This window comes from Lampetra planeri, chromosome 12 (assembly GCF_965212315.1).
Source record: "Lampetra planeri chromosome 12, kcLamPlan1.2.h2, whole genome shotgun sequence".
Taxonomy (NCBI): domain Eukaryota; kingdom Metazoa; phylum Chordata; class Hyperoartia; order Petromyzontiformes; family Petromyzontidae; genus Lampetra; species Lampetra planeri.
The window spans coordinates 8,282,455-8,306,179 of NC_136118.1; the positions used below are offsets into that span (position 1 = coordinate 8,282,455).

General features: G+C 49.7%; 1 protein-coding gene across 2 annotated transcripts in view; it reads left to right on the forward strand.

The window, feature by feature from the left end:
* The window catches only part of SFXN5 (sideroflexin 5), a 132,447-nt gene that overhangs the window by 11,794 nt on the left and 96,928 nt on the right, over nucleotides 1-23,725 (forward strand). For both annotated transcript variants that reach the window (XM_078599406.1, XM_078599407.1), the window contains exons 3-4: nucleotides 14,433-14,510; nucleotides 19,090-19,116. In XM_078599406.1, the coding sequence (XP_078455532.1) occupies nucleotides 14,433-14,510; nucleotides 19,090-19,116 (105 nt within the window). The remainder of the gene's footprint in view (nucleotides 1-14,432; nucleotides 14,511-19,089; nucleotides 19,117-23,725) is intronic.

Sequence of the window (23,725 nt, forward strand, 5' to 3'; positions counted from 1 at the left end):
CAAAATTTGTTCTTGAATGGAAATGCAACTTAAGCTTACACCTTGAATCCCTCCCTCACTTGATGCAGCTAATCTGGCTGTGACGGTCCCACCTGATGACGGAGACTTGTGTTGCCTCCGAAACGTCGTGATTGTTATTGTTTTATTTTAATTTTAATTTCATTTTTTACCTACGTGACTTTACCGAAAGAACTAAGAGTATGAATCCTTGCAGTCACGAAAGCTTCAAATCTAGAATCATAGCCATCGTTCGCTGCTGGATGAAGGCCTCCCCCCCAACTCTAGGCATGTAATAATTCAACTCCCCTCGGCCCCCACAATATATTTGAGAACGTTTTACCAATCGTGTTGCATTTCCATTCAAGAACAATTTTTGGACTCCTTTTTACCATCTGGTTTAAAACAATATTTGCCATGTTTTTTTTGTTTGCTGTAATATCGGCGTGTCATTTTCATGAATTGTAAAATGAATCGAATGAGGGCTTTGTTGACCCATACTTCACCACGCCGCTGGTCAGTGTATGTTGGTGAAGGGTGAGGCTCACAGCCAGTTCAGATATCACTTAAGCTGTCACCGAATGTGTGCTTCAGTGCGTGAACCGCTGTGTCACTGTTATTATTATCATCAACAACATCATCATAAAAAAACACATCAAAGGAAGAACTTACATACGTGAAGACCAATATAACATTCAGAACTTAAGACTCGTAACTTTTTTACTTTCTGAAGTATTTTTTTTTACATGACGATAACAACAACCAACAAGTCACATTTAATTGAGAGCTGCACAGGCACCAGTTGCGGCAGCGGTGTCGTCGGAGTGAAGCTCACAGCGGGGGCCCCGCGCCACCGCGGGCGCGAAGACGACGCGGGAAGTGACAGCGCCAGATGGCGGCAGAGCTGCTGGAGCTGTGACTCTCCGCGGGGGAGCTGTCCTCGACTCGTGGCTCCCCACCGAGCCACACCGCCACGACCGCCCCTGCCGAGCACGCGGGCACACACGCGGGCACACACACGGGCACACACGCACGCGCGCACGCGCACACACGGGCACACACACGCGCAGACACACGCGCACACACGCGCACACACGCGGGCACGCGCACGCGGGCGCACACACGGGCACGCGCGGACGCACGCGGGCACGCGCGTGCGTGTCACGACAGGTCCCGTACGCCGCGCCCGAGACTTCCCTCCCTGCGGCGAGCGACTCGGCCGTAAACCGCCGCCGGCGCCTCCCTCCTCTGCCGCCGCCCGCGATTTTCGTTCGCTCCCCCTTATCTCTCCTCCCTGGCGAGGCTGCATTTGCATAATGATTATCACACGCCTTGACGTGCGAGTGGTGTGCAGTCGCCCCCCTCCCCCCCCCCGCTCTGTCTCCCTAAAGACATAACCAGCCTTGCCCCCCAGCCTTTGCCCGTCTCAACTCCCCTGCCCCCCCCCCACAACTTCAGCAACAACCTCCGTGACCGCCTCCTCCCCCCCCCTGCTCTCTCGCTGATTCTCGTGCCGCGCAGCAGTGGTGTGTTGTTGGCTAGGGAAGGAGGGGGAAGGGGGGGAACGGCCACGTGAGAGGGGACTTCTGAGGGCGAGCGGCGATCTGCGCCAGCGGGGAGGTTGGCTCAGGGTTCGTGTTGCTGCTTCTTGAACCTGAACGGTGAACGGGGGGAGACCCTCCCCCGTGGGCCGCCCTGCAAATAAACTCGGCCCACGCTCACCCCGCGACCATTTTCCGAGCGTGAAATGTAAGATCCGTTTTCGTCGTTGTGCTCCTCGAGTGTGGGTGCGAGGACGAACGTCAAGCCTCGGTCGGCGTTTATTTTTTCTTTCGAGCTAATGTCCTTTAATGCACGGTAGCGGCGCTGGAGTGCGGTGGAGTGTACGCGTGGTTGTGTGTGTGCACGCGCGAATGTGACGATGTAAAGTTAACATTTTGTATGGAGTAGAGTACCTCCACTCAACCTTACTTGGAGGAGGTTGCAGTTGTTGAGTGCCAAAAGTTCCACTGCATTACTTTGGTACGATCGGTTAATTTCACAAAAAGAGAAAGAGTCACTTTCGTTTTGCTAAAATTGGCCCTAGATGCTTGCCCTGTTATAAGTTAAGCCTGCAGCGTAATCGTTTTAAAGCGATGTAATTGAAATGAAATAAAAATAAGCGTGCGGTTCAATAAAAAATAACGCTTTAATGCTCGCTGCGTTGTCAAATATGCGGCGTTTCATGCATAAAAAATAATCTGTCATCACCAACTGTGATATCCGTGGCAGTGTGTTTAACGCTGTTTTTATTAAACCACCCAGGGGCGGTTCTAAAGTTCGTGACTCCTGACGCCTGCTTGAGAATTTGTTGGCAACGTACACATTTTACAAATTATTTTGTGTGGCTTTTTTACGTCTCGCAGATCAAGAGATTTGCCAAGATGCCTCCAGATTTTTCCAAGTGGAAGTTTAACATCGCTCCCTTATCAATTTGCAGCTTTATTAAGGCCCCCCACCCCCATGACAGGTTTAACCCTTGTGATGGGTTGAGCATACTTCACGCGGGTCAGAGCCGTTTGGTAATGGGTCAATGGGAGAAGGGTCGTGGGGTCACAGCGCCGGTTCACGGATTCGCTCGCCACTGAATGTTAGCCGTGTCCAGGTATCGAACTCGGGTCCGTCGGGTTCGTAGCGCAGTTCGTGACCCTCTGTTCCATTGCCCCCCCCCCCCCCCCGTATTGATTTGCGTGACGCACGGTGAACGAATGTTTTAACTGAGCCGCGGGATGATTGACGGCACTTACAGTGCAATGAATATTTGCAATTTAATTCGGTGGTATAGATTACTTTAATCGTGCAGTCCACACTTTTGTAAATGTGGTGAATGTACTCTCTCAAATATCATAATTAAGCTAAATATATGAAACACTACTATTGTATCCAAATTATTGGACTCTAATCACGATACTGTAATAATGTTCAGTCCATCTACTTGAAGGACTGACCACACACCGGGTTTGTAATCTGGGGCGTGTTTGACCATACTTCGCCACGCTGGGCAGCGCAGCGTGATGGAAAGCGTGTGGAGTGTGGGGGTCGGGCAGGGGGGGGGCGTTGGTGGATAGGACTGGTTCAGACATCACTCGCCACCGATGATGTGATATTACCTATCACGGGGGGGGGGGGGGGGGGGGCGGGCGAACTCAGGACGCCAGCTTCACAGTGCAGCGAGTGCCGTCTATCCCCCACCCGTCTTGTGGTGCAGTGGCCGGCGTCAGACGTACGACAATCGCAATAACACTGCATCGGCGGCGGGCCGCAGTTGCGCGCGAAACACAAAGGCGGCCTTCATGGAAACGCACCGTCGCGATCGTTCGGTTCGAGCGGAACAGTTGAGGGCAAACCGCTATTTTCAAAACGGTTCAGGTTATGCGTAGGTTTATTGGTGTTCGAGAAGGGAAAATAAACGACTCAAAATGAAAACACGGCGAGGTTGCGGTCGGGCGTGAGCGGACGTGGCCGACTCGACACGCGCGTGCTCGTGTGTGCGCGCGTGTGTGTGCGCGCATGTGTGTGTATGTGTGTGCGTGTGTGTGTGTGCTCGTGTGTGCGTGTGCGCGTGTGTGTGTGCGTGCGTGTGTGCGTGTGTGCGCACAGTGATTAGCACTCTGTGCACCGAACCCAGCGAGCCGAGTTCAATTCCCGCTCACGGCCAAAACCCGTGACAATTATCTGAACCCGTCCTGACCTCCGAACCTCCCCTCGTTTGCGTGCCATGCCGGCCCATCACAGAGGTGCTCGCTTAACAGCACTTGCCCTCAAAAGTCCGTTCAAGCTGTACGGCGAACCCTTGTCTTCGTGCACCCGCGCTGTGTTGTTGGGGTTTGTGTCTCGGTGCTCAGTCGGCAATGGTGAGTTTGGCCGCTGTGTTGCTCCGTAAGTGTTAGCTCGAAGGTGGCGTTAGGCCTTTGTAAAAGGTGGGATGTTCATGCTCCCCGTGATGTACTTGCGTTTATCTGCAGTTCGCTGACTGCTACCAAGTCCAGGATGACGGCAGGTGACAGGCGTGTGCTTATCATCCGATTACAGGCCACGGCTTCTGGTGGAAATTCTACATTCCTATGGCCGGGAGGGACAGTTTTCCCATCGAAACACCACTGTTGATGTTGTACACAGTATGTGTGTTAATGTTGTTAAAGCGCCGTCTATGTGTATATCAGCTATAGCAAACGTATACAATTTTTAAAAAAAATATTTTTTCGCTTATTGAGTTACTTTGGAACCAAACTGCTGTGTAGAAAAATCTCCTCTCACAGCAGTGCGTCTTCAATGCAGCACACAGCTGCACCGCAAGCGATCAACAATCTGGGGTGTGACTTGATTCAAATCTGCAATTATTTTTGGCCTCATTTCCAGTCTTTTGTTATCGGTATTTGTTTCCGTCTTGTGGGTGTAGTTTAGTTTACTTCATCAACCCTCTATCCCCCAATCGTTGTCGCATCACGAGACGGAGAGTCTGCTTGGAGCTTCTCACGAGAAGGTAGTGCGGTCCTTCATGCGAGTCAACAGAACCATGCACGTGGGTATCCCAGGGGCTATCTCTTTCCACACAGTAGTGGGCAGAATTTAGGACGAAGAGTATTGTTACATCACGTGACAATCATACCGATAGTTTGATTTCCCAGACCAGGAATTTAGCCACATTCAGTGTAGAAATAAAACGATTGTGAAAGTTATATATACATATTTTTTTAATGTGCAGTCACTGGAGGCAGCTGGCCTGGATTCCAACGCAGGATCTCAGCAGTGCCAACTCAGTGATCCATTCTGAGCCACTCTGCCACTTGGCTTTAATCGGTTCCTCCACACGACGCGATTCGATGCACGTATCATGATCGTAACACTCGAGTTTCAGTCGACGGTCGGAGGCGCATCTGTCCCGACTCGCGCTGCCGAATGCGGCGCGCGCGTGCCACATTTCACCTTCGCCGCGATCGTAAACGCCGCCTCAAGCAGTTCTCGCTTTGTACGCGCGGCTCAAGTTCGTTTGGAGAGAGGGCGCGAGTTTGGAGGAGATGGGTGGGTTGTAGGTGGAGGGTTGGTTCCATTTCCACCCCCACCCCCCCGCAGTGTCACAGATGCGAGCCTCCCCGGAGAACGTAACCCCTGCACGCCGAGGAGAGGTGTCTGTACAATTAAACAAGTGTCTGTGCCGATAATTACAGGAGCTGTGTGTTTAATTACGTGCTAATTAAGGCTCGGCAGCACACCGCTAGGGGGTGTCCGCCTGACGCCCGTCTGCGCCGACGCCGCACAGCCGACGCCTCGGCAGGCGGAGGGCAGCGGATGATGGGAGACGGCGGCGCGAGGGGGTCCCGCCTGTGCCGCTCCCTCCGGACACGTCGCACCATCGCCATCTCGGCCCCGAGCGTCCGGGGTTGGTGGGGGGGGGGGGCGGGGGGGGGCGGGGGGGGTGGCCCTGAACCGCACCGCTATCGACGCGATCCGGTCTGCACTGTTTGGGGATCGCGGTTGGGGCGGTCGTGGTGGTGGTGACGGTGGCGGCGGTCGTGCCCTGGGTAATTGTGGGGGCCGTGGACGCCGCTAGGGTAATACGTGTTGCGTGCACCTCTGAAATGCTACTTTGTTGTATTGTTGTTGTTGTTGCTGCTGCTGCTGCGTGTTTAGTGACGTGTGTCACTGGAGAGGATGGACAAGTCAATACGGGGCTCTGGCCTGGTGTAAGAGTTCTGTGCGTGGGCAAATACGCCACAAACAAATGATGAGAGCAAGGCAGTTAGAATGAACACAGTCGTGATGTCTTGTGGGCCGTCTTCTGCTAAAGAACATTTATAAACGATGAAAACCTGAACGTTGCTCTCGTGTCCAATGTTGTGATCATCAGGTTTCGTGCCCTGGCCGTGCTGTAATTCCATCAACCGTGGAAATTCGGGGTGTAAACACAACACAACTTGGATTTGTAATTTGTCCGAAATGCGAGACCGCATCTCTAACCGGCGTACAAATGGGGAGGGACACGCACATCGAGGTAATAGTTGCATACCCGAGTATAGAATCACCTTGCACGCATCGTAGTGTAAAACACCGATTGTGAACGATTGCAAATGTGGCACGTGAAGCCGCAATGACACTCGAAGCAAAATTCCCAGACGTGTTTTTGTATTACTATTATTATTATGATAACCGCCTGTAAGGGGAGTGCGCGCGTTTGGCTTTCGTAACGGCTCTCCGAGCGAGCTTCTCGTCGTGTCCTATCGGTGTCGACTTAGAAGCGCGACGCTGAGCCGTGTGCGCGTGTCACATCGTGTGTGCGTCTTAGCCAAAGTGCGTTTGTTGTTTTGTTTTAAAGGTGCATCTTTAGAAACGCGCCATTGTGCCGTGCGCGTGTGGCTCGTGTCACATCGTGTGTGCGTCTTAGCCAAAGTGCGTTTGTTGTTTTGTTTTAAAGGTGCATCTTTAGAAACGCGCCATTGTGCCGTGCGCGTGTGGCTCGTGTCACATCGTGTGTGCGTCTTAGCCAAAGTGCGTTTGTTGTTTTGTTTTAAAGGTGCATCTTCAGAAACGCGCCATTGTGCCGTGCGCGTGTGCGCGTGTGCGCGTGTCACATCGTGTGTGCGTCTTAACCAAAGTGCGTTTGTTGTTTTGTTTTAAAGGTGCATCTTTAGAAACGCGCCATTGTGCCGTGCGCGTGTGGCTCGTGTCACATCGTGTGTGCGTCTTAGCCAAAGTGCGTTTGTTGTTTTGTTTTCAAGGTGCATCTTTAGAAACGCGCCATTGTGCCGTGCGCGTGTGGCTCGTGTCACATCGTGTGTGCGTCTTAGCCAAAGTGCGTTTGTTGTTTTGTTTTCAAGGTGCATCTTTAGAAACGCGCCATTGTGCCGTGCGCGTGTGGCTCGTGTCACATCGTGTGTGCGTCTTAGCCAAAGTGCGTTTGTTGTTTTGTTTTAAAGGTGCATCTTTAGAAACGCGCCATTGTGCCGTGCGCGTGTGCGCGTGTCACATCGTGTGTGCGTCTTAGCCAAAGTGCGTTTGTTGTTTTGTTTTAAAGGTGCATCTTTAGAAACGCGCCGTTGTGCGTGCACGTGGGAGATGGCGACGGCTTTGGGGAGACCTTAATACAGCAGTGGATTGACCATGGCCAATGACGGCGATGATCATGATGATGACGACGATAATGCGTACAGCAATATATATTTTTGTTTAATTTATGTCAACATTCATCACTTGCGCGAAAGGGGGGGAAAAACTAAAACACACGGGGATAATTTTACGGCATTCTAAAGAAAAAAAATATATATCTTCAGCGTTTTAAGAAATGTTTTAATAAAACATAGCAATGCTCGTTCAACGCCCGTACTTAAGTTTATTAAAAATGTAATACTTTAGCTGACAGACCATTACTCAAAAACTATTTCACACGCACATATATACCTACGTACGTACGTACATACGTCCGTGAGTGTGTGTGTGTTTGCCGTGAATAGGATTGGCACTTTTAATTCAAGTGCTATAACCGAGTTTAACAAAGAAAATCTGGATTTAAGCCTTGGGCTGTGGAGCCGAGCGTGCACACGTGTGCGAGGAGAGAGGGGCCAGAGGAATGTTGAGGCTTGCGGAGCACCAATCAATATTCCACCACTCGTGCTATAGGGCTATTGAAGTGTAATCTATTCACAATTGATTTGAGAGCTTAAAGGGACCTCGGGCTCTTTACAAGTAATTGGATGTTCTTATATTATGAGGTTCTTCCCACCCCACCATCCCCCCTCCCTCACCTTCTTCATGTACACATAACTTAGAGATGAAATAATTAAATCAAGGCACGGCCTCCCGAGTTATTTCCGACCGTCGCAGGACAATCTCTGTTTGCTTTTTTTTGTTTGTTATTCGCTACATTTCACCAATGCCACGCAACCACCAGGGTGCCTCGTATGAAGCCCACTGAAAGGCTGTCGGAGCAGGTGACATCAGCGAGCACCTATTAAGGCTGGCGAACAAAGACACGCGCAGGGGGTAGTTAAAACTCTTTAACGACGACGAAGATGAGCTATGAAAATCGATGTTATGTCGACGTAATGCAGTGCTTGTTTGGAAGACGCACCGCGACCAATTGTAGGGTGGAGCAAGCTCTCGCGCACGCGTTAACGTTGATCGTACACAGTTTTACTTTTAATTAAAAAAAATTTGAAGTACGTGTAGCAATGCTTACACTCGTCGTAGTCATAATGAATAACAATTTCCCCTTTTTGATGAGTTACAGTGCAGTTGTGGTTTAGGGGCAACAGCGTGTGCAGGCATTGAGGTGCTGTGCCATGCACCTGGCGATCCGGGTTCGATTCCCAGTGACAGTTGACGCATCAGTGGGGAGCGAATTTATGAGCAGGTCCTGCCCCCCCCTCCTCCTCCTCCCCCCGCCATCCCCACTTTAGCACTCTTTTCTGACCAGCTGGGTGAAGTATAGTCAAATAAACCACCACGGCTGACACGACACGGGGGCGGGGTTGGGGGGGTGAGGCCTTTATCCAGAAGTGGGGTCTATTCCATTGGGATATGTTCAGGAGCTAAACGCGAATGGCGATGTCTGCAGGCCCCCACAACAGAGCTTCGGTAAATTTCGATTTAAAGCTTTCGTTAGTGCAGGGATTCATCTTCTTGGTTCTTTCGGTAAAGTCACGTAGAAGGGAAGTAATGAAATAATACAAATACAACATAATAAAATAATTCTCACGACGTTTCGGCCACAACGCAAGCAGCCGTCCTCAGGTGAAGACCAGGTCTGTCGGGGAGACAGCGTCTGAATGACGCTGTCTCCCAGACAGACCTGGTCTTTCAGACGCTGTCTCCCCGACAGACCTGGTCATTCAAACGCTGTCACCCCGACAGACCTGGTTTTCACCTGAGGACAGCTGCTTGCGTTGTGGCCGAAACGTCGTGAGAATTATTTCATTATGTTTTATTTTTATTATTTTATTACTTCCCTTCTACGTGACTTTACCGAAAGAACCAAGAAGAAGAAGAGCTTCGGTAGTTTTGCTCCTCCGTTGAAGGAGCGCAGACTCGGGCGGCTCGCTTCTACGGTCGATGGTTTGGATTTACTTGGCCACAGTCGCACCGCTGTGGCTTGTCTTCAGTTTTCCTCTTTACGAAGGAGATGTGTGCACTTTCGCGGATTATATATCGTGAAAAAAATGCAGTGAAAATGGAGCGCAGCTGTTTGTTTGTAGCTGAATATCCACATTTATTTTTATCCGGATTCACAATGATGTACGGTACCGCGATTTCTCTTTTTTTAATTTGATGCGACTTTTAAAACAAAAGCGGCAACTGGTGAGGGAGGTAAACCGACGCTACTTAAAGATGTAATGTCCTTTGTGTTGGGGTAATGCGAGTCGATAGCCATTGCCGTTTTAAACAAGAGTTTGCTCGCCTTTAAATTTTGCAAGGGACATAAATAAATGCGACGTTGCATCACAGCGACACTCAACGCTCACTGACACAATGCAACGCGCTTGCAGAGTACGCCGCAGTCATTCAGCTGTTTATCACCGAAATTCACTCGCGGCAAAAAGGACGATACATTGAGATGCGTGGGGAAAAAAAAAGCCCTGAATTGTAAAGTCTGATGCTAAGCTTTGATGTGACTTGGGTTGAAAATAAGATGCGTACTTTCGCGTTAATCTGCGTGACATTATGTGCTGAAATAGATTCATATCTCTGTGACATGTTGGCTCGATTTCCTCCTCGTGTTGATTATCGTTTGGTGGTTTTGCCGTATGATGTTGATTTTCTTATCAAGGCTGGATGGTACGTTTAAATTGTAACTTACGTTGGCTTCTGTCTTTTTGTGTGATGTGCCATATTTATCCGAAATAAAAAATTGTCCGTGCATTGGTTTATGGTCAGAGTGATGATCAAAGTCTTCGTGTGAGAATGCATTATCTGCACTTTAATGTCACGTGTTAACCATCTATAAATTGCAGAATATGTCTTGCAGGCTGACGTGATTTCATTCGATTTCAAGAATTGAAATGCTGCAATGGGTGGCTAGCCATTCAAACTCTTTCCCAATAGAGTTGAAATATCCTCTAAAGTTATTAAGATTTTGTAACTGCAATTAACATAAAAAAACTATCAAAACTGCACAATCTAATTGAGCAACAGCGTGTCGGTTAAAAGTGTGTCCCCTTTTGAGACTACTGACACGCACCTGTATACACTCCGCATGCGTACCATGTTTGCATAACAACAAATGATATCTGTTGATGTTTAACAAAAAATATGATAATTATTCACCCAGGAAAGTTTCGCTGTGTCCAACGACTCCTTTTCCGAAGGGTCCTACAACATAGGGTTTTTATTTCAAGACATTTTCAGCCAATTCATGGTGATTATTTGATATGTGGGAGGAAACTGGAGCACCCGGAGGAAACCCTACACGTGCGTGGGGGAACACTCTATCCCCGTACTTTTGGTGACGGATGGAGATTAGTTCACACTTGCTGTACCGCCTTCTCCTGGCGGCTCAGGGTATGGCAACATCCACGCCCACAAGGAGTTTTCACAACATTTGTGCGGTGATCCACCAATCCTGGATTACAGGCCACAGGCATAGCCACCACCGCACGGCTACAATGAACATCTAACGATGATGATGAACTTAATGAGTGACAGCTCATATCTTTGTTGTCAGAAAATCTGAGATGGTGAACGTTCTCTCCATTTACATTCATGCCTTTGTTTCAACTGGAACAGCCACACTGAGATGGCGTTGAGAAATTAACGAAACCCCTGTCACAGGGCGAGTTGAACAATGTGACGCACTTTCGCCATTCAAGGGAAGGCGTTTTCTCTAAATGATTCACCACCCGTAGCAAACGGTAATGATGGTCATGATTTACAGGGCCTTTTGTCAGCCCACTCCTGGATGAAGGCCCTCCACACGCCACGTCCAGTATACCCGTCAATATACGGCAGAGACATTTCAAACAATTGGCCAACAGCAAAATTACTTAAATTTCGATTTAAAGCTTTCGTGACTGCAGGGATTCATCTTCTTGGTTCTTTCGGTAAAGTCACGTAGAAGGGAAATAATAAAATAAATAACACGAATTATTTTATTATTTTAGCACGTTTACTTTTTATTATTTTATTATTTCCCTTCTACGTGAATTTACAATTTTATAATGTTAAATTTTTATTATTTTATTATTTCCCTTCTACGTGACTTTACCGAAAGAACCAAGAAGAGCAAAATGACTGTCTCCGACAGCGAGGCGTCGTCATAATGCGCTCGCAGAAGGAGCGCGGCGGAGCCTCTGGACCGGCTTGACGTGCGTGCGCCTGCGCCCGCCGGACGCGAAGATTGCTCGTAATTGCAGGAACGTTGTTCAACGTTGAGCGCCGCGCGCGCGTGTGTGCGCGCGTGTGCGTGTGTGCGTGTGTGCGTGTGTGCGTGTGTGCGTGTGTGCGTGTGCGCGTGTGTGCGTGTGTGCGTGTGTGCGTGTGTGCGTGTGTGCGTGTGCGCGCGTGTGCGTGTGTGCGTGTGTGCGTGTGTGCGTGTGTGCGTGTGTGCGTGTGCGCGTGTGTGCGTGTGTGCGTGTGTGCGTGTGTGCGTGTGTGCGTGTGTGCGTGTGCGCGTGTGTGCGTGTGCGCGTGTGTGCGTGTGTGCGTGTGTGCGTGTGTGCGTGTGTGCGTGTGTGCGTGTGCGCGTGTGTGCGCGTGTGCGTGTGTGCGTGTGCGCGTGTGTGCGTGTGCGCGTGTGTGCGTGTGCGCGTGTGTGCGCGTGTGCGTGTGTGCGTGTGCGCGTGTGCGCGTGTGTGCGTGTGTGCGTGTGTGCGTGTGTGCGTGTGTGCGTGTGCGCGTGTGCGCGTGTGCGCGTGTGCGCGTGTGTGCGTGTGTGCGTGTGTGCGTGTGTGCGTGTGTGCGTGTGTGCGTGTGCGCGTGTGTGCGCGTGTGCGTGTGCGCGTGTGTGCGCGTGTGCGCGTGTGTGCGCGTGTGCGCGTGTGCGCGTGTGTGCGCGTGTGTGCGTGTGCGCGTGTGTGCGTGTGTGCGTGTGCGCGTGTGTGCGCGTGTGCGCGTGTGTGCGCGTGTGCGCGTGTGCGCGTGTGTGCGCGTGTGTGCGTGTGCGCGTGTGTGCGTGTGCGTGTGTGCGTGTGTGCGTGTGCGCGTGTGTGTGCGTGTGTGTGCGTGTGCGCGTGTGTGCGTGTGTGTGTGTGTGCGTGTGTGCGTGTGCGCGTGTGTGCGCGTGTGCGCGTGTGTGCGTGTGTGCGTGTGCGCGTGTGCGCGTGTGTGCGTGTGTGCGTGTGTGCGTGTGTGCGTGTGCGCGTGTGTGCGTGTGTGCGTGTGTGCGTGTGTGCGCGTGTGCGTGTGTGCGTGTGTGCGTGTGTGCGTGTGTGCGCGTGTGTGCGTGTGCGCGTGTGTGCGCGTGTGCGCGTGTGTGCGTGTGTGCGTGTGTGCGTGTGTGCGTGTGTGCGTGTGTGCGTGTGTGCGCGTGTGCGCGTGTGCGCGTGTGCGCGTGTGTGCGTGTGTGCGTGTGTGCGTGTGTGCGTGTGTGCGTGTGTGCGCGTGTGCGCGTGTGTGCGTGTGTGCGTGTGCGCGTGTGTGCGCGTGTGTGCGTGTGCGCGTGTGCGCGTGTGCGCGTGTGTGCGTGGACATGAACGTGGGGCGCCGCGCGTATAAACGCGCGGTCCGTGTACACATACGCGCGTGTGTACGACCGCGGCGCCCCGCGTGTACACGAGTAGTCCTGGATATATAATCAGAAATTGACTACACGTTACATTATACTGTCATTACTGTAATTGCCAGTACCCACAGAAATGATGTTAGTGAGCTGCGCTTATTAAAGTCACTTGTTTAATGGAAGTATTTTGTAATTATAACAAAGAACACGACCTCTTTATTACGAATCCTCCCGCAGAAGTTTTTTTTTACGGTTATTATAAAAAAACATATTAAACTAGAAGCAACTTTTAACAAGCAAAGTGATTAGAGTGAAAGATTAATTTGAATAAAAGAATTTGACTTCAGATACAAATGAGAAAAAAAATATTGAATATGTAAATCGCTTTAACAGCATGGCACATCAGTTTTTAAAAACAGTCTCGTAGCCAAGGGGAACATTTTAAGTGCTCGCATTTGCCTGGTAATTTCAAATTTTCTGCTGGGAAACATGAAAAACGATCCCACGTGCTTGCAGTTGAGAGAGAGAAAAAAAGCCTTTCTTGGTTGACGTTAATTTAAAGTTTAAAGGGCTAATTTGTTTGAACTGGCGTATTTAATTTATAAGAACCTCCGGGCCCATTATATGTTTTAATAACTTCCAAATCACTTGAGTGCGGGGTGGATTGCGCGTAAGATCCTGTTCGTTGCCATTCCCTCCAAAATTCCCGTATCGTCTTCGCGCCGTTTGCTTTTATCGTAATTGCGCTCCCAACGAAAGTTCGCGGACGTTCGTCCGTACGTGCATGTTACGCGTTAAACCGGTCGCGCTCACTGCGGCGCGCGGGCAACGCTGCGCTCGTTGCCTCTCGCGGTGTTATTCACATTCTAAAAAAGACACCGCTGCATGGGGCTATTATGACAGTTGGCCCCTCCGAGTTCAGAGGAAATGTCTCACGGTTTCTGACGTTTGCTTAAAAGGTGTTTAGGCGCCGGCTAATAAGAAGCCGATTTTTGAATTGCGAATGTTTTTTTTCTTCTTCCCTTCCCTGTGCCCAAAGACAAAATTGGCCCCACAAGAATGTGCGAAGGAGGAGAAATACGATGTAAATAAATAACTAAACGTGGGAAGGCATTAAGGGAAGGTTTTGAGGAAGGGGGGGGGGGGTTGAGGGCAAGGAGGGCAGGTGGGGGGGGGGGGCTGGTCTCCTAACAGGTGGATAATGAGGGTGCAGAGCGAGGGCGGGTATTTTTTTTTCCCCCCGTCACCGCTATTTCGCGGGGAGAGACAGCGGGAGTTCCTTTGCACTCGGCTCCGTTCTCATCATTACGCTCAAGAAACTAATTAATTCGGCTTCGCAGTGGCCCGTAGGAGGGCCCAGGCCTCTCGCTTTGATCCGGTGGCGTAAGAGTCATCTCGTTCGCGCTAATTGGGGTTTGTTGTGCGGCGACAGGAACCGATTCAACACCCCTCCTGCCGCCCCCCTCCACCGACTTACACCCCCCCGCCTCCCCCTCGGATATGCGCATGGGTGGGGCCCCTCGGTCCATCTGTCTCCGTGAGGTGAACCAAATGTTGCGGTGATGTTTTAAAAAAAAAAATCCATTTTGTCTCGTTGATTTTACCTAACTTTACTTTCAACGTTTTTTCCCCCCTCTCTCCCGTTCCTTGTTTTGCTTGGAATGCTCCCCCCCCCCCCCTCTCCGCCCCCACCTGTCGTCACGTTCGTCGTTGCCCGCCGCTCCGTCGCGAACCGCCGACCCCGGCCCAGAGGGAGCTGCTGCGAGCCGTGGAGACTCTCGATGACTACAAGAAAGGCGTCGCTCGTCCCGGGGTGACGGACAAGCAGGTAGCGCGACCTCGGGTGTCACGTTCGCGCGTGCTCGTGTGCTCGTGCGCGCGGGTTCGCGCAAGAGACGGAGAGGCACGCCGACGCGCGTGCGAGCGTGGGCGGTGCCGCGCCGCGCAGCGGTTCGTGCGCCCCACGCCACGAACCCGGCGACCCCAATTCGATTCCCGCTCACGGACAACACCGGCGACGATTATCTGAACCGGTCCCGGCCCTTCCGTTAGGTTGACTCGGCCTCAAACGAGCAACTGGTGCGATGTGTACAAGTAATCGCCGCCCGGGGGAGACGAAGGCGGCCGGGCGTGGTTCCGGCCACCCACCCCCTTTGTGGGTGCTCGCTAACAGCACTTGTCCCAACAGTCCCACAAGGCTATACGGGGGGGGGGGGGGAGATCCTTTGCCTTTGTGCGTCTACCGCTGAAGCAGGTTCCACCGTTGGAACCACGCGAGCGCCACTTGAGATCGAGACAAATCCGTAGCCACATCCGTCGTGCTGCGTTGAGGAACTTCTCAAACTTCTCAACGCAGCGCGTTATTCATCTGGCTCGTTCTCCCCAAACGCATTTTTACTTGCTCGGGTGTTCGCTGATGTGCGTGTGTATTTTGGCGCGCGATGTGAAATATTTCAAAAGGCGCGCGTTTGGTTGGTTTGCGTGAATTAACGGTTAGCGTTCCCGCATAATATGCAATTGTTTACATTGCAATTAGTCGCTGAGTCACTTTACTGTTGCATGTGGTGATACATTCTGAGGGTCCCTGTTCAAATAATCCAATTACGTTATTATTATATGACTTCACAGGAGAAAACATGACAATTGCGGTTTAGGAAATAAATACGGTGATGTCAATGGAATAGTATTCACAAGCCTGCTTTTGTGGTGTTTCTGTACGTTAAATACAGCCGTTATTTTCTGTTCGTTCAAAAATGAATTTACAATTAATACCTACCTGGTATATTTCAACAATTATTATCCAATTAACGCTAAATTAGCAGTTTCATTGATTCACTTAATTGGGTCATAAACAAATTGTGTTCATCCTTTCAACACAATACTTTGAAATTGCACCGTGGACTGCTTAATTGGTATGTAAATGAGGCGTTCGCTTGTGTATTGTTTGCATTATACACACACACACTCTCTCAAAATACATTTCTGTTTGAAGATACCTTCTCACTTCTTAATCGTGTATTTAGCTGAATTCGTGATTGATGTAGGGACCATTAAATGAAGGTAGCCCCCAGTTGGTGTTCGAGGTGATGAATTTACATATCGAGCCATCGCATTAATAACGTACTCACAGCTTTCACCGGTGTTGTTCGAAGGTTGCCCTTCATGACAGGTTGTCAGTTGACTTGGTTTCAATGAAATGGCAGCACAAATCTGGCCACTTGGCATGTGTGTGCATAGGTGCACGTGTGTGTGTATATGTGTGTGTGTGTGCGTGTGGGGAGCGGTAGTGTGGTGGTTCGCGCGCTGCGCTACAAACCCGGTGACCCGAGTTCGATTCCCGCTCACGGCCAACACCAGTGACGATTATCTGAACCGGTCGTGGGCTTCTCCTAGGTGGACTCAGCCTTAAATGAGTGTCCTGGTGTGGTGCGTAAACATCGCCACTGGGGAGACAAAGGCGGCCGGGCGTGGTGTTGGCCACCCACCCCCCTCGTGTGCCGTGCCGGCCTTCATAGGTTGCTACTCGCTGTTCTGGCTATCCGGGGGATACTGGTCTTTGTTTTCTCCCTGATATTTCCACATTGACTTGTCGGCTGGTAGCGCTGCATAATTGGGAAATGGGCCAGGAAAAAGGAAAAGGCTGTAAGGTAAATGGATGCTAATAAATCCAATTCATCGCTTCATTGCCACCCCCCCTCCCTCTAATTTAATGGTTTAATTTACACATCTCTCTCCCTCTCTACAGGATCCTGCCAGTAATTGACGCTTAAATTGATTAGTTAATTTACCAATATAGTACTTTACTAATTCGTGCGTTTCATTATCATTATCCCTACTTACCAACACGATTCCGGTAAATACGAGTGCAGTTTAAAACATGTATATATATATCTAATATAAAACTGAGGATTGAATAGTTTAAGTGGTTGACATTTTATTGATGACTTTGTTTAGAGATTCACGGAAATCATTCTCGGTGAAAAATCCTGACTATACATTGATTTTAACTAACTATGTTATTATTTAAATTTGACCAGTTAAGGCACACTGAGCTATATAGTTATTTTTCAGAAGCGATCTGGTTACAAATGACAGCTCAACGAAGTAGCTTATCATCACGTGGAAATGTATAGCAGCCAAATGCTCTAAACTCATGATGTTGATTCTAAATGCGGAGAAAAATCCATGCTCCAACGGTGAGAACATGCAAACTCCAAATGTACAGGCGTCAGGGTTGCTGTATACCAGGCGAGCTAGTTAATATCTCGCCACCATAGCAGTTTGCGTGGTTCTACATTTGGTGATGGAAACATACTGTGTGTATTTTTGTTACATCCAAAATGTCGAATCAAAATTTTTCGTTCGCTTGTAGGTTTTGTTCTGGAACACACGTGAGCAATCTCGACAGTGGGAGAGGCTCAAACTCTGGTATCGGCCACTTGTGTCGGAAGCTGACGGTTGACCTTCGACCTAGTCCCATTACCCTTTGACTCCGCGTCGCGAAGGGGGGGTGGCTTGTTAAGGTTTGATGGCATCGACGCTGAGGCCTGGGGGGTCAATGTGAGTGCTTGTTCGATGCCAAAACACTCATTGATGGAATTGACCAAACATCCGAATGAAGCGGGCCCTCCTGAAAAATGTGTGCAGAGACTCGGAGAGAGCCTTTCTTTTGTAAATAACTGGAATCATTAATTGGCATTTCATGTTATTTTCAAAATGAACTCCAACAAGCATTGCTTCAAGAAGAGTACGTCATTTATTAATCAGCGATAATTATGAACAGTAGTGACAACAATTGCAGTAATTTTGGGAAGACTTTCCTTGGTAAATATATTAATGTAATTATTATTGATATTGGTCTGGCCTTTGTGTGACGGATATAGTGCGACCTGGCACACATTTTAGAGGTGCAAGTCTGGACTTGACGATGATAACCCACAGGGCTTTATTTAACATTTTGTCTGACTTCACCCCTAATGTAAGAGTGAAATGTCTTGTCGCATGATGGGGTGGCATGTAAACGTCATGGCATTGTTAAGTTAAATACTCAAATCAAGACCGCTCTGGTTTCATTTTAATAGTTGTTTGACCATATGCTGGTGGCTCAGCGGCTTTTGGTTGGAAGCCTATGAGTTCGAATCCCAGTCGGGGTCGACTCGGCCCATGCTCCATCTCGGTTCAATAAAATAAATACAACTTCAGGAGGAAATCAAGAGCGGTTATCTTTTATAAATACTCTCTTGCCAAAGAAATGTGGATTTCATACCACGAGCTCAGGGCTGTGAAGAGGAGGTGAGCACCACCCCATGTCCAGTTCAGTGGGAAACCACTTGGGCTCTTTTGAAAATAATTATTAGTGGTTGGTGAATGAAAACTCAATTACTATATTTTTCGATTTAAAGCTTTCGTGACTGCAGGGATTCATCTTCTTGGTTCTTTCGGTAAAGTCACGCAGAAGGGAAGCAACAAAACAACAAAAATAAAACATAGTAAAATAAAATAATATAAAATAATATAATAATATAATAAAATAATATAATAATAATTTTATTATGTTTTATTTTTGTTGTTTTGTTGCTTCCCTTCTGCGTGACTTTACCGAAAGAACCAAGAAGATCAATTACTATAATTACTGAGTCTTCATTCACCAAGCCACACTGACCAGCGTGGTGAAGTAATGAGACGGCCGGTGGTGGCTACGCACGCTTCTAATCCAGCACTGTAGACGCGACGGTTGGTGGATCGCACAAATCACGTGAAGCTCCATCTCTGTGTGGACGTCCAGGAGGTGTCATCCCCTTGTCTCGCCAGGAGAATGCAGTACAGCAAAATTGTGGACGCCACCAGTTCCGTCTGTGGGATAGAGTGTTTCCCCCTTGCATGCGTGGGGTTTCTCCCGGTGCTCCGGTTGCCCCCCCCCCCCCCCAACGTGCGAACACTCCTTAATTAGCCAATAGCACCTTACTATGCAGAGGAACATGGAGCTTGGGAAATTGTTGGCACCGTGAGGCTGCATTCCCGCCTGTCTGGTTCCTCGCGCCTCTGAGTCGTCGCCTGTTTTCGACAGTGAGTGAATACTGTGCGTTTCGTTACAAGTTGAAATTTGCATTATTATGACTGACAGCAGTAGAGTCACAAAGTGCTGTAAAAACCAAAACATATTTGACTGTCAATGTTACATTGAATAAAATAAAGAATACTTAGAATAATAATAATATAAAAGCAATCGTTGTTTTTATATTCTATGGTTGTTTCGGTAAAGTCACGTAGATAGAAAGATAAAAAAAAAGTGATTAAAAAAATCACGACGTTTCGATCGCAACACAAAGCGGTCCTGATAGAATATGAATTCCTGCAGTCACGAAAGTTTTAAGTCAAAATCGTTGTTTTGTTTTCTGTTTTTGCAGCTCTGGGAAGCGCAGAAAGTCAAGCAGGTACGTAAAACCCACTTTCTCGGTGCGATCCGGACCCTCCCCGTGAAAGCCGTGAGCGCAAACCCGCAGGGGCGGCAGCGGTAGCGGCGGCACGGGCTTCCCAGCGCAAACGCACGCCGAGTTCGTCAGCTCCCCGGTGCTCGGTACAAAGCCTCCCAGACCTGGACTTTGGGGGGGTGGGTGGGGGGGCAATCCATTTGAACTCGTCCAAGCGATGAAACAAAAACACAAGAACGTCCGCACGTCCGCACGCACGCACGAGGCTGACCGAACCTGAACTTCATTGTCCTCGCCCACAATGCCCTACTCTGTACGCTGACCCCCGAACAGAGACGTTTGAGACGATTAGAGAGTCACTCGGGGATCAGACGTGGAAGCCCCTCGGAGTGCGCGCACAGTTGGTTTAACATTTGCATAATCCACCGAGATCGGCCATCTCCGGGCCCCGCTCGCTCGCTCGCTCGCTCTGCAATGCGGCGGCCGCATTAACATTTTTTGCGCGTTGCAATCAACTCGTCATCGGCTCTCCGCGGAGACTGAGCCTTTGTGCTCTAATCCGAGGGCGAAGCGATTTACGCCCAGGCCACTCGAGTCGCGATATTGTGTGTGATATCGGCTTTGTTTGCCAGAGAGCCCTTTCCTCTTAGACACCCCACCACCCCCCTTTCATTTTTTTTGGTCCTCTTTTTACCTTAAGATTTTGGAACCGGGCGGTGTGCTAATTGTCCGTTGTGGCACTGTGCCAGTGTGTAGTTATTCAAGTGTTCGATCGTTGGAAGTGATACAGCTATATCTCTTGTACGATGATGATGCTAATGGTGATGATGATAATGATGACGGTGGTGATTTTGAAATTAATATATCGTGTCTGTTTGCGATGTTAGGCCGGTAGATTTGCGAAGTGATCTCCGTATCTGGGAGGAAAGCAAGGTGCTAAGAGAAAGCCCCCACATTGTTCAATGTGCTGAATGGATGAGCAAATGTTAACTTACTTGCCCGTTATGCAGGAGATTATGGGTTCGATCCCAACCCTCGTGTGGATTTTTCTCAGGCTCCTCCGGTTTTTCCCTCCATATTTAGAAACTTGCGTTTTCGAGAATTTAGCTGCTATACATTTCTACATGATAAGCCACTTTGCTGAGCTATCATTTGTGGCTAGGTTGCTTCTGGAAATGAGCTATATAGCTCAGTGGGCCTTACCTGGTAAAATAAAAAAATTGTTTCATTTTAGTTTCTAATTTAAATTTCAGGCCTACTTGCTCTTAGAGACACGCGTTTACTAAAAAATGATTTTTTTTTCAGTTTTCGAAATGAATTACCATCTACAGCGACAAATAGGTGATATTACAGTTTAGGTGACTGTGGCTTACAACGTGGCACCCGGCACAGCTCACCATTCTTGGTGGCACATTCACACAAATTCACGGGGCATCTTTGACTGTACTTCGCCTGCCCCATGAGTGTGCGCACCGTTTGTGGCAGCCTTCATCCAGCAGTGGATTGACAAGCAGACGTGACGTTTATTCGTAAGAAGTTTCATTTGCAAGCTGTTTAGCGGTAACAGTCGTAACGAACGATAGGAATGTTTGTTGCCTTTCAAAATGCGCGTCTGTAACAGTGCCATGAGCGACAGTTCCAGAGTGTGCTCGTTTTGCTATATCCACGAGGACGTCAACTCGGAGGTTGTGTGGCAAAGTTTAAAATCATGATTTTAGATGGAATTTGTTTCGCTAACTTTGCCGTGTCATCATCCTGTGTCCGTTTGACACGAGATGATTTCCGCCGCGCACCATTCGCAAGCGTGGTCCTATTCGACATGTTGTGTTGAATTTAGCGCCTCTAGTGGTTGCTGCAGGGTTTCCACCAACGCGCAAGCACTTAAATCTTACACAGGTCAACAATAAGTCGCTCACACGCACCCTTTCCCAATCGATATGTTTGGAACACTTGGTGTTAATTGATTAATCAATGCATCGTCAGTCACACGCCTAGTGTTCACATGCTATAACCTCGCCGAATCAAAGAAAAAAATTGTCTTAGTTAATTTCTGCCGTGATATAATTCGCGCTTTGAGATCTTGATCACCTTCGTTGGCATTCGGCGCTGTGCTAAGCAATGCCATTAAAACACTAACAAGTGATATTGATGAATCAAAGTTCCTTTTCTAGAACATGGCCCATTTTACTGCCTGTTTGCAGTCAATAGACGAAAGAAATTATAATGTTTTTTTATGAAAACCCCCACTAGGCCTGGAATGTTCATCATAAGCCAGATGTTGGTGGAGGCCCAGGACACGAGTCAGGATGAGGGCACATGCTCTCTCGTGGCCTAGGGTAGCCAGCACGCACACGCGCGCACACAGACGCACAGACGCACGCACGAGCACACACAAAGCACATGCAGGTAGTAGGCATGTGCATGCATACATGCACACGCGCGCACACATATGCACGCACACAGACGCACGCACGAGCACACACAAATCACATGCAGGTAGTAGGCATGTGCATGCATACATGCACACGCGCGCACACATATGCACGCACACAGACGCACGCACGAGCACACACAAAGCACATGCAGGTTCTAGGCACGTGCATGCATACATGCACACGCGCGCACACATATGCACGCACACAGACGCACGCACGAGCACACACAAAGCACATGCAGGTTCTAGGCACGGGCATGCATACATGCAGACGCGCGCACACATATGCACGCACACAGACGCACGCACGAGCACACACAAAGCACATGTAGGTTCTAGGCACGTGCATGCATACATGCACACGCGCGCACACATATGCACGCACACAGACGCACGCACGAGCACACACAAAGCACATGCAGGTAGTATGCACGTGCATATATACATGCACACGCGCGCACATGAAAATTCTCGCACACGGGGAATTCGCATGGACGCGGGCACACCCTCGCGCGCATGCACCACAGTCATATGTCGCTGGTGTTGGCCTTGAGCGGAAATCAAAATCGGGTCATCGAGTTCATAACGCAGCGTGCTAACCGCTACACCACCACTCCACACGTACAGACACAGGCACACACGAAGACGCACATGCACTGGCGTACACACTCATCCATAAACGTTGGCCCCGTTCTCCCCTCTGTCCCGAAAGTGCTCTGACGGACAGCTAACGATGCTAATCTGCTGCCTTTGTGAGCCAGTTGGAGCATAGTGTGGAACCAATAATCAAAGCCGCGCTTTGTCAAGTCCAACTGCTTCTTACCCATTCCCAGCAATGTTAAGCCTCAGCACGGTGATTTTCAACCTCTTTGAGAAACCGAAATAACACTGTCAAACACAACCTAGCCGCGATTGCTCATACATTAAGTCAAAACAATTCCGCCACCATTAAGTCGCATTGCTGTGCTGTACTGCAAGATGGGTCACGACTCTGCCGGGTCCGCGACCCGGAAAGTATTTTCGCACCCGGGGTACCCACGTCCAGTGCTGCCTCTCGCTAAGGCTCTGGCTACTCGAGTCACGTGCCACGTCTACGCCGGTCTACCAGCGGCGAGAAATCGTGCAGTCCTGTAAGGCGCGTAAAAATACACCTGAACGACTGTTGTTTTAACCCAGACTTCTTCCGAGAGCTTCCCCGCCTTAGCGCAGCCGGGCCTGAGCGGGTCTACGAACTCGCGCGGGGAGGGCCCATCATGTGACGGTTTCGGTGAAGGCGCGGACCCGAGTGGCTTTTCTGCCGCTCTGGACGGGCCGCTTGACGTGCCCTTTGAAGCGCTCGCGCGCACAAAATCCCGCTTTGCGCTGCCACCCCCGTCCCCTTCTGCCTCGGTCGACTTTCCTTCCGCGGGCTGACGTTCGCAGTTTAAAACCCTAACGGTCCCGCGACGGCGTGAAACGCTGCAAATCACCATCGGCTGTTCTTCGTTGGCTCTTAAGCGCAAATCTGCTCCTGGCTGTCGTGGCCCTCGAAAGGTTAATTTGAGCAACAGCTGGTGAGATGGGGAGCGAGAGCGTGGCAGAGTACAAATTGGCCTCGCCCGGAGCTTCACGGCATGAAACCCCCGTCGTCAGGAGGCTGTGCAAAGAAGTGGCATGGCGCTAATTACCGTGCTTCCTTTATCTTGGCTGCACATCTCTCACTCCCCATCACTGGCGCTCTCCCTCCCTCACTCTCTACCCTCTTGTTGCACTCTCTTTCAGCCTTCCTGTCCTACTCCCCGAGTGTAGGTTCTTGCAGGAAAACATGAAATTGCCGCTGATGATGGTGATTTTCTTTCTCCCCTCCCCCCATACTTTTCTTTGGTGTCTTATCTGTATTTGTTGTGTTCTATTGTGAAACAGTGGCGGGGTGGGGGGGTCGGTAGGATGCGTGCAATGCAATTCCCCGTCCCTCCCACCCCCGTTTAATTTGATGGCACGTGTAAGGAGCGGCACCTCGTCGAAATGTGTCGCTGCGTGGGTGTAGTTTTCTAGCTGGTGACAGCCCCCCGGGTTGCATAATACATCGGTCATAATTCCCGTTGCGCAGCCAAAAGCCTCATTGAGTCTCAATAATATTTTTGTTGTAAGGCGGGTCCTGCTTCATTGGGACGTTCGGCCATTTCCAGTCGTGAGCTT